This window comes from Pieris napi, chromosome 22 (genome assembly GCF_905475465.1).
Source record: "Pieris napi chromosome 22, ilPieNapi1.2, whole genome shotgun sequence".
Lineage (NCBI taxonomy): Eukaryota > Metazoa > Arthropoda > Insecta > Lepidoptera > Pieridae > Pieris > Pieris napi.
Genome location: NC_062255.1, coordinates 4301045 through 4313221, shown reverse-complemented (window position 1 = coordinate 4313221; position 12177 = coordinate 4301045). Strand labels below are relative to the sequence as shown.

At 33.0% G+C, this 12177-nt stretch overlaps 1 protein-coding gene across 1 annotated transcript in view; it reads right to left on the bottom strand.

Annotated features, from left to right (window-relative positions):
* Window positions 1-10606, bottom strand: part of LOC125061008 (tachykinin-like peptides receptor 86C) — a 63608-nt gene extending 53002 nt beyond the window's left edge. Inside the window, exons 1-2 of the mRNA XM_047666148.1 lie at window positions 10515-10606; window positions 9511-9729 (exon numbers count right to left, since the gene is read on the bottom strand). Of these exons, the coding sequence (XP_047522104.1) occupies window positions 9511-9650 (140 nt within the window). The 5' untranslated portion in view covers window positions 9651-9729; window positions 10515-10606. The remainder of the gene's footprint in view (window positions 1-9510; window positions 9730-10514) is intronic.
* Window positions 10607-12177: the final 1571 nt, after the last annotated feature.

Below are 12177 nucleotides of genomic sequence, written 5' to 3'. Positions count from 1 at the left end.
GAGTTACAGAATCGCAAGGCTGTAGTGGCAGATGTTAGTGGGTATAGATGTTTAGTTGTAATCTTGCAAATACAAATTTCAAACAATAGAGAGCGTTAATATCACAATATTTTAATAGGCTTCATAATATCAAATAGTTATCTATCAACTGGACGTGGCAGTGTCTTCCTGAACAATATTGCTTTAAAACATTCAAAACCGTTAAATGATTAATGGTTTAAAAGAGGTGTCATTAGGAGATATTCTGAAAGATGAAGAAAATGTGGAACAAGTGGATAAGTTCTTCTCGTGTTCTTAGGCTTATGTTGGTATGTTCAATCGGATGAAAAGTATGACGATGATAAAGACGATAATACTGGGAATAGAGTAAATAGAGCGTTACTTCCTTTTATTGAATGCCTTTATGTTTTACCAAGAAATCGCGGCTCGACTGGTCGTACATAGGAGAGTGCTTATCCCAACGTTAATATAACATACGTTAGTGAATGTTGAGTGTGGCAAAGAGAGACTGAATGTAGAATAAATGCCGTGGAATTGAGAGCGTTAATTTGTGTGTAACATTGCGTGATAGGATAAGTAATTGTGAGATACATGGGCAGTGTGGGTTAAAAAAGGACGTAATGACAAGGATACGAGTAGGAATGTGTGGAATTTCTATGTAAAATTCATTTTAGGACAAATTTGCATGCTATTATGTGGGGCAGAATATACTGACTCTTGTACCATATTCTTGCAAATAAATTATTATTATTATTAACGCTTAGGTGGTTTAGTCACGTAAAACGGATGAAATTTGGGGGGGGGTAAAACGTTACGATACGGGGCGGGGATTGAATTACGCGTTATTGTTAATATTATTTTCGACTTTCCAGTACTTTACACCACATAATGTTAACTTTTAGGTATAAAGAGTCACTAGGTGGTCACTAAACGTTTTACTATACTTGGGTACAGAAAAACGTTACGGCGCGTTACATGGGGGGGGGTCAATAATCTCAGGACGTCCTAGATATGGGACAAGTTAACCGACGAGCATGAATGGTGAATGATATAAGTGCATGAAGCGAGAGAGGCATGTCAAGACTATAGCAAGTGGAGATCTGTGGACTCTGCCTACCCGTTCGGGAAAAAGGTGTGAAGATTTAAAAAATAAAATCATGAAAATAAGTTATTATAACTGAAATTTCGTTTTATTTGCTTCTAATTCAATCTCATTATGCAATATGAGGTAGGAACAGTTTTGTAATTTTCTTTACAGCTTATGTATTTTTAATAACGTTGAGTGTAAGTGAAAATTTCGTTCACGACGGCCATGCAAAAATGGAATATCTTCGCTAATGTTTTAAAAGAATGTAGGCATATTTACATTGAGTGGCACTTGTAAATTAAATTGCGTAGTACGCTTCTTTTTTTATAATAAGTATGATTATAATCGTAATTCAGGTGGGAGGCCAATTGTAATCTATAATAATCATTGTGTCGCTTGAAATCGAACCGTGTTCTGCGTATTTAAGCCACGAAGTAAAATCACTTAATACGTAGTAATACTAATTTTGTTTGGAAAAGGCATCTTATCTATATATATAAAAATGAAACCCATTTTCCGTTGTCACGACATAACATGAAAACGGCTTCACCGATTTGTCTGATTCTTTTTTTATAATATTCCTAGAAGTACGAGGATGGTTCTTACGGAGAGAAAAATTAAAAAAAATCAGTGAAAAAGTCTAAAAAAACACTTTTCTATATTCCCATACAAAATGTTCGTAATAATACTTAAAAGTCAATTTGAACTTTAATACCATAGCATAAAGTTCAAGTGTTAATGGAGGGGTTCCGGGAAGGTAAATTTTAATTTTTTGACGTAATGTATTTGTTGTCTTATCAAATTTCTTTTATTTATCTTACTAGCTAGACCGGTGTCCCGAATAGCAGAATAAGTATTTTTAAAAAATCAAGAATCGACTGTTAGGCGGTACGATGTTCGCCAGGCCAGCTAGTATATATATAAAATTCTCGCGTCACATTGTTTGTTCCCATACTCCTCCGAAACAGCTCGACCGATTCTTATGAAATTTTTTATGCATACTCAGTAGTATTTTATTTGATGGTAAAATCATCAATCAAAACTTACCACTGGCGTAACTACATTTTTGTCTCTTATTCAGAAACGATACATAGCGCTACACCTGAATTGACGTATGTCAAAATCCAATTTTGACAGTTTCGTTTTGATAGCTGATACCTTGTACCGTTTGCTGTGTACTAAAACCTTCCACACGTTATTGGTAACATTCGGGGCTTCGTAGATTGATTTGGTCAGTTGTGGGAAAGAGCACGCTGAATATATAGCCAGTTATAACGTCACTCCATTTTTCAATCAACCTTTAGTCAGTTAAATGTAATTTGTCAGCGGTGTCAACCTTTGAACAATTTGTTGGTGATTGAGTTCTGTGACCCATAAAAATCACTACGCACATTCCTAAATTTCTTCAAACTCAAACTCAAATCTTTATTGCATTCCTTATGTACATAATTTATTACAATAATGAATAAGGACCTTGGCTAGGCACAGCAATGTTATGAGAGGGCATGCTTTATTTTAGTTCATTATATTCTTATACATTCCTATTCTTATGATACATTATTTATTTGGTATACTTTGGTTTTACGTTGCGAAAAGGTACTTAACATTATTTATAAACTTAACTTTTATAGAGAAATTAAAATCTATCAGTCAGATACTCTGTAACAGTGTAATAACATTTCTTATATAATAATTCCTTTAGAAATTCTTCTGCGAAAACCATCATAGGAATTCCATCACCTCTCTTTCCAATTCTTCGCGATTTTAACGGATTAAACAGTACTTATCCGGTTTTGAATATATGCGGTAGTAGGCTGATCGGTTTTAAAGAAAGCATTGTTAAGTGCCTATCTTGAACCTAATCCGCTGTTTTGCTGTTTGTATTTGAGCTTAACAAAAAAAAAATTAAGTTTTTTTGTTACATACCTATATGTTTAAAGAAAAAAACATAATATTGTCTTTGATTGACATAACCTTTACACATTTAAAGAAAAAACTTTTACCGGACTAAAGCTATGTATTATTATAAATTTACAATTATTTAACATAATTTTAAATTTATCCGACGTTTCGCGTGCTTTACAGCGTGCGTGGTCACGGTGACTGCAGACAAAAGGTGTTGGATGTCAAAAAGTATCACAGCTGTAGAGAAAGTATCCTTATCTGTATTTATTTCCCCGGAGTTGGTATCGACTAAAAGATGGAGTTATAAACCTATATGTTTACCTAAATTGTTAAACGTTTTGTAACATAAAGCCTAGATTTAGTACTGTGTATGATGTAGTACACTTTATTAAATAAATACCTTTATAATTAATAAAAAAAAGGAAAAAAGTATAATATAATTTACAAAGCAAATTTTGGGCGAAGGGAAATACCACAACATGAGATGTATATATTTTATTTATTAGTTATCTTACAGCTAACATACATGATATAAAACAAAACACTTAGACAATATAGTAAGCCAAAACAGATCACATAGATAAACAATATATATATGAAACTGAAAACACAAGTACGTACATGTTTTGAATTTATAAATGTCTTCATAACTAACCTAAAACTGTAACTCTAACTTGTATTTCACTTAGAATCTCATTACTTATCTTTTATTTACTTACACATTTAACAAAACATATTTTATATGAATGGTATCTACTGCCGTACAATAACAAGAGTCCTCAAATAACTGTACGAATATTTCGCAGAAGGCATTTTTAATATAGCCCGGGTATAAACATTTTATTGTTATTAAGATTTATATAGACTTTATTAAGCGTTAACTGCAGACGTCTTGCCTTCTTTGATCAGATTCAATGAAGTGGAAGTAATGTTAATCAGGGTTGAAAGCAAATACTCATTTGCGTAAGTAGGGTACTATGTATTCTAATTGCGTAATACTGAAAATTTACAGTAATTATAGTTACAATACTCATAGCCAGCAAAATCTTAAGATGTAGAAGACACCAACGGTGAACAATAATGTGAAATGCGTGATAAAACGATGGCCCATTTCAAAGAATCAACACACAACACAACTTTATACACATAAAAGAAACTTGTATATTGAACTTTACAATTAATAAGTGAGAAAGAAGACAGGTATATTACTTTAAAACATCTGTGTAAGACAGACTGATGTTCAGTAGCACCGTTGTGCCTTTCTGGTAAACATCAACATTACTAAAAATCGTGACTACTTAACTGGAACTGACTAATCAACTAGAAATTAAATCACAATCAAACGTAATTCACCATTTCATGTTTCGTTTGATATTGTAATCCATTGCGCGGGTTAATTTATAACATTTATTTATTTTATTTATTTATTTATTTAATTATAAGTAATCTTACAGCTAACATACATAATATTACAAAACAAACACTTATACAGTACAAAAAGCCAAAACAGATTACATAGATAAATAATATTATATAAGAAAAGAATTTAAAAAGAACGAAATGCGTAGTTAATTCTCGTTACATTTTTTTCGTTTGCGGTTCAAAGTGTAGGAAATTTGACAATGCACACATTGTAAAAAATAATAACCACAATCTTAGAATCTAAACTAAGATCTAATGGGGCCAAGAAATGGGGAAAAAAACAATATCTCTAGATAATAGCCACATAATTTCATTGCATTGTTTTCCTTTAGAAACAACAATCGTTTTGTACATGCTATATGAGGATAAAGATTGGTCTTAAGACTTATGTCGTAATCAAAACGCTTTGTTGATTAACTAAAATTTGTTCGCAGTTACGACCAAGACAACTTTAGACAGCAATTAATTGTGAAAACGTCGACATTAAATTTTAATAATTATTCTAGAAGCTCTCGGGAGTTGATTGCATAGACATAGACTATTCAGGATGTTTTAGTCTGAATATTCGAAGTCTGAAGAATTTATTTTTATTAAGTACTGTTTTGTGTGACACCAGGGAAAAGAAAGAAAGGTCGCCATCTTGCACGGTGGACTGATGAGCTTAAAGAAGTTGGTGACGAAGATTGGTAGAAAAATGCTCAAGATAGAGAAAGATGGAGCCAGTTAGAGGAGACCTATTCCCTATAAGAGATCCTTGGAAAAAAAATATCTGTATAAAATTTTAAGTGTGTATCTTTTGTTATGTAATATTTCAAGAAATAACTGAGGCTTAATTGTTATTACAGTAGAAACTCGATAAGTTAAAGTCCAAGGGAAGCACAAAATATTTTAAGTTATAGAGGTTTTAAGTTATCAAGGGTCTATGTTAGGGATAGGTTAATATAGAGGTAGGTATGTACATATGTACCCTTATTCCTATTTTTACTCGAATGCGTCAGAAGGATTGGTTCAATAAAATACAGAAATTTGAATAATCCTATTTATTTATTCACATTACGAACCATACATAAAAATAAAACAACAATTAAAGTAGTCGTAGTCGTAGTAGTTAGTCTACTTAAAAAAGTCTGTGATTTTCTTTTGTTTTAAAAAATTCACAGTTTCTAAAGCGATTTGATTTTCAATGACAAATAGAGAAGAGAATACATTTTCTTTTATGTTGCCACACTGCTCTATAAATGATCTTACAGTTGTTAAAGCTCTTTTTGCTTCATATTTATTTAATTGATTTGCACACTCTTTCAAAATGACTCATTGACAAACAATTTTATGTTATAGAGGTTGTTGAAATATTTCTTTAAGTTACTGAGGGCCAATTCAGAGATTACTTATTTAAGTTACAGAGGTTGCGTATTTTAAGTTATGGAGGTTTTTTGGCTCTGATGGGAAGGGAACATATTATTTTTTGAAGTTATAGAGGTTTTTAAGTTACCGAGGTTTGAGTCATCGAGGTTCTACTGTATTATGTAACTCTAGCCGGTCCAATTCTGTACCCGTCGAATTAACCACAAAAAGGCTGGTTTCATTAGATCGTTTTCCTTTTTTGAACGAATCAATTGTCCCTATGGAGTTCAATCCGCGAACCTTAATTAGTTGTTATTCAAAAAGATTTAAAAATCTATTTCACAAATGTGTACATCTAATTCAGAGAACGATTAACTTACACAATAGATCGGAAAATTATACCATAGCATAGCGAGGATGAAAAGCGTAGAGATTTTCCTCCCATGTGGCGGAAAAATTCCGCGTTAGAATTTTTCTGTAGTGTAGATAAACTGCTATATATGAATACGAATAAACAAGTTATATTAGTTTATTTATATGGTTATACAATTTATATACTCCCATTTTAACCCTTAAATCTGTCTTAGACAAGAATTGGTATATTGGCAAGTATTCGTATGCATCAAGACTATTCCTGTTTAGGACAGCTCGAATAATTTATGGATTTTTTTGTATCGAAATACTATTTGTACTATGCTATTCAAATACGATTTCGCTTCCGTTCGATTTACGCCCATTTCCACATACAGTACATACAGTGGGGAGGATTAAGTATAACATAAACTTGATTTATTTATTCACAAAAAACAACCTTGCAGTACTAAACCAAAAAAATAATGTCAAAAAAATCTAATATATAAACTCGTGTTACAATGTTCGTTCCCATACTCCTCCGTCTCCTAAGTCTGAGAATTGGCTACTATCTATCTTTCAAACCCCTAATTGTTAAGGGTGTTCCACGTCTAAATTTTTATGATACAGCATACAAAATTACACACAACCCCTAATTTTTACCCCTCTACGATCAACCCCTTTTGATTATTTGTTATTTAAAATCTTATGACTTTAACTCTGAGGTTTATATAGAGAAAAATTCACAGAAAAACCTAAAAAGTTTTAATTCCGGAAAACCAAACAGTCTCTGGGGTACCTAGCAAAATGTTCCATGTTGGTATGTACTAAAAAGATAGGCTAAGTAAAATCACATTAAGGAGAAACGAAGTACGCGGGGGCAGTTTATTAATAATTTAACAAAAATTATAGTACTTGAATAAAGGCGGTTTTTATCTATTTTTATTCTACGTGTTAGATGTAGGAAGGATTTCGATATAGATCCCTCTATATAAGAAGCCCTCATTAAACTTCGAATTATGTGGTACGAAACTCATAATTGCAATTTAAAAAAAACAGTCCAAAATTGTATATATACCATAACCTGTAAAGAATGGAATAAAATTAGAAAAACAATGTGGACTTATGAACATATAGAGACGTTGAATAAATAAGCGGCTATATAAAAAAAACCAGTGGCGCTACAACCTTTTTAGGTTTGGGCCTCAGATTTTTTTTTGTATCTGTTTCATGATGTATCTGTTTCATGATTATTTGTCAATCTAATGGTCAGATGTGCCTGACACATGCCGTCGGCCTTTTGGGTCTAAGACATGTCGGTTTCCTCACGATGTTTTCTTCACCGTTCGAGCGAATGTTAAATGCGCACATAGACAGTCCATTGGTGCACAGCCTGGGATGGATCCTACGAGTTACGACCTTTGGGATGAGTGTCGGTCGCTGAAGCCACTAAGCTAACACGGCTCATATATATCAATTGTCTCTTTATTTATTGCTTTTTCATTAGTTAATATACTTACACTATGTGGTGTTAAAATTCCATCCTTGATCACTGCATTACGTGTCATATGTCATTATATAAAGCTTCAAACTGATGCAGAGGTAATAATTACTGGGCATTAAAATTGTATCAGACAGTATATTAATTATATTATGTAAAAGCTAACTGATTTATAATTCCATAAAAACTATATTTAAGCTATCAACAATGTAATGAGTTTTGGGAAAGAATGTCATAAGTATACAATCTAAATATATAAATAAAGAGAATCGAAAATGATTGTTAAACGCTAAACTCAGACGGCTGGACCAAATTGAGTATTTTTTTAAATTTATTCCTTGAACTCTGAGAGAGGTTTTTATGGAGAGAAAAAATTGCCGTACGATAGGAATGTGTTCCATATTACCTTTTTAGTACATTCTTTTGATATGTACTAAAAAGGTATGCTAAGTAAAAAAATCATATTAAGGCGAAACCAATTCGAGGATCCTTCAAGAAAAGACCGTACCAATTCTTAATAGGACCGCAACGCGCTTGCGAACCTTCTGGCAGTGCGAGTGTTCATGGGCGGCGGTATCACTTAACATGTGAGCCTCCTGCCCGTCTGCCTCCTGTTATATAAAAAAAACGAAGTTCGCGGGGACAAGTACTAAATAATATTGACTGTTAAGTAATAACTGCCAAAGGTTATTGACCTCTCACTGTGTTGAAGATCCGTCAAAATTATTGGGTAGGGATAGTTGTAAATATGTAAGAGATTTAGTTGTATTTAAATACAAAATAAACAAATATTAGACTAATCAAATTTACTAACTCAGATAAAATATTCATAGTTATTTAATTTGGTTAATGTTATAAAAGTCTTCCATTTGATTAAATGGCGCACAACGGGATTCAATGAAAATTGTAGATTAGGCCTGGTCCCAAGAGGCATCCTATTCAATACTTTTAATAGAAATGGCTTTCTTTTAATAGCTTACAATATTAGACTAGATTAACCCCTTTAATATGAAAACCATTATTTTGCGATAATTGCTATATTATATTCTGTAGATAACCTTGTACAAATCACTCGAATGTTTGAACCACGAAGATGTTTCAGTAATTGCATGTCTCTTAATCAAGAATATAGTTTCGTTTTAAGCGGTATGTCATATGTGACGTGAAGATACTTTATCATTCTAATAACACATCTAAATCGAATATATAAAATTCTCGTGTCATAATTATCGTTCTTATACTCCTCCGAAATGGCTCGACCGATTCTTATGAATTTTTTAATGCATATTCAGTAAGTCTGAGAATCGGCTACTATCCATCTGTCAAACCCCTAAGTGATAAGGAGAGTCCACCCCAAAACGTATTTTTTATTTTTTTAGAATTTAATTTTGTTTTTAATTTTTTTATGATACAAAGATACATACAACCCCTAATTTTCACCCCTCTACGATCAACCCCTATTTTTATTATTGTAGATAGTAATTTTTATTGAACTAAAAAAATGTTTCCTAAAAAAATATACATGGCAAAACAACGTTTGCCGGATCAGCTAGTATGATATAAGTTATTAATGGAAAGATTTTCCATCTAGGTGTCTGGTCAAAACCAAAGGTTTCTCTTTCTATACGTACAGTTGGGCACAGGCTAATCCTTTATTTGTCTTTAAGGAATATATCAATTTTAGAAAAGTTTTCTCCCTGCCTTGCGATTCTGTAACTCACTTTTCGAACTCTCACAGCGGTTTTCGCAGCGGCGGTCGCGCTCAAATCAGTCGTGAAGCAGTAATTTTAAGATTTGGCATTCTGATAAACAATAAACTACCAGCTCCCTCCTTATCAGAAAAGTGAGTTACATAATCGCAAGGCTGGTATTAAAATCTATGAACGTATAATTTACTCACTTCAGGGACATATCTTCGTGCAGCTGTTTTGGAAGAAGATCCAGTAGCTGAGACACATTTAAGTTCTCCCAAGACAGATCTCTTCCTAAGATCTGTTTGGTGCAATTCAAAAAAGTCTGAATATGCTCTTCGGAATCCATTTTTCACAATACACTAATTTCGCACTGTTAATGATTTATTGAGGCGTTTAATTATAATTTAAATTTCACTTGATTTATGCTATAATATATTATTTAAATTTATATAGGTATTAGTAGTTTGTATAATTACACAAAGCGTAAAATGTAACAGTTCTTTCCTTGTGCTTAATATCAAAATACATATCGTATTTATATTTAAAACACAGGTAATAAATCTTTAAATTGATTTTACACAAATATCAAGTTATTTTTTTAATTTCATTAAAATGAAACATTTTACGTCATCTTTACTAAGATTATTTCGTATAAAGAGACACAAAAGTCGCTAGTGCAACGGTTGGGTTTATCTCTAAGCGATGTCTTTCAGGCAAGTCATTAAAGAATTGCGAAATATTTGACAAAATATGCGTAATTATTTTTTTAATCGGCTTAAAATACTGTATTAATTATCTTTATTTAAGATTTTATTGGTAATACAAACCAATAAATATTTTTATAAGTACTTTCAATAAATGTTGGTTTTAAGCATGTTCGTCCTATTAAATAAAGTATCACAATACAAATAATATGTTGGTACGATAGTTACTAATAACTATGGAGCAATAAAGGCACTAATTTTCCGTAATTTAGTACAGATTTACGACATAATAAACAAGCTGGATTTGTTATTACATTACAGATAATACGAGTTTCATATATATATTATTATTTTTTTTTAAACAAATTAAATAAACGGCTATCGCAAATAATTTTTCAACACCGGAATAAGTTTAGATTTCGAAAATAAAGAATTTTAAATGTTATTAATTTTCAAACATTGATTGTTTAGTTTTAACTATTACACTATTATTTAAAACTTGTTACTTTTTAGTTAATCGCACGAGTCAAAACGTGTATGACCTTCGCGTCCTGTCTGGAGCGCTGCGTGAACACAACTGCCGCCTGAAGGAAGCAAGACACGAGACTACGACATATAGTTAACAAGAGTTTTATTGGAACATAGTAAAAAACATACTATCTAACTTTTTAAATCATATAATTCATTTAAATCTCTATTTCATTTCTACTTCTTCTAGCCTTTTTTGTTAAGTTTTAAGCAGCTACAGTTTGATAGAAAAAAATCAGTGGCGCTACGTCTTTAGGTCTTGGCCTCAGATTTCTGAATCTGTTTCATGATCATTTTTTAAATCTAGAGGCAAGTAGGTGATCAGCCAGACACACGCAGTCGACTTTTTGGGTCTAAGACATGTCGGTTTCCTCACGATGTTTTCCTTCACCGTTCGAGCACCGTTTAAATATAGAAAGAAAGTCCATTGGTGCACAGCCGGGGATCGAACCTACGACCTCAGGTATGAGAGTCGCACGCTGAAGCCACTAGGCCAACACTACTCAACAGTTTGATAAAAGTGTTATTTAAAAGAACAGTGGTGGAACTACAACTCTTTGTGTCTTGAGTACATATTACATCTTCTTGATTATTTTTCTTATATACGTAGGACACAGAAATTCCGAGCAAGAAATGCTGTACCGGTTTGGGGTCCCCTTTGCCGCGTATATATTAATTGCGCACCTCAGTAAGAGTCCCTAAGCGTCATGTTCCCAACCCTGTTGTAGCAGATTACACCGCTGCTTCCAACTGGTCTGCAGCATGATGAATAGCATAGTATAGCAGCATAGCCTTAGTAAGTTTCGATACATCGTTCTAAGTAGCGTCCGTTGGTCTGTATCCATTTCAGCCATAAGTTTATCTAGGTTATCATGAGATCCGGGCAATGTGGCCAAGATATTGCAACCATGTATCATAACGAAATGATTAGGGTGTACGATCTTAGTATATAATCGCAGCAAAATCTGCCTTGTAGTTTCGTCTATATAGACACAAGTGTTTCACAGCAATGTACCTACTACACGAAGTTCGCGTTCTTAATTCTATAATATTTATATACTAGGGTTCATGCTATTTTTCTCCTCACATTTGAATACGTAATTTTTATATAAGCTCTTAATTAACTAAATAAATAATCCTTGTACCACACTGTTGTGACATATTTTATAGAATTATTTTAAAGTGACTTGCGATTCGGAACTCTATTGAAAAGAGCGTACCAACGACGACGACTCATTGGTCTAGTGGTTAGTACCCCTGACTGCGAATCCATGGGTCCCGGGTTCGATCCCCGGCTGAGACGAACATCGATGTGCTGAGCATTTGGTGTTGTGCTTAGGTCTTGGGTGTTTAAATATGTATTTATATGTCTATCTATCTATAGTATGTATGTATATCCGTTGCCTAGTACCCATAACACAAGCTTCACCAGCTTAGCATGGGACTCGGTCAATTGGTGTGAATTGTCTTTAAAAAAAAATCTTTAAAGGCCGGCAACGCACTCGCGAGCCACCTGGCATTGAGAGTATCATTTAACATCAGTTGAGTTTGCTTGTTCTAAAAAAAAAGTTTAGGACCTCTATAAACCTAGGCGTAAAATTTCATTAAGAAACAGTACTGAGTACCTACCCGGCTGAGCCC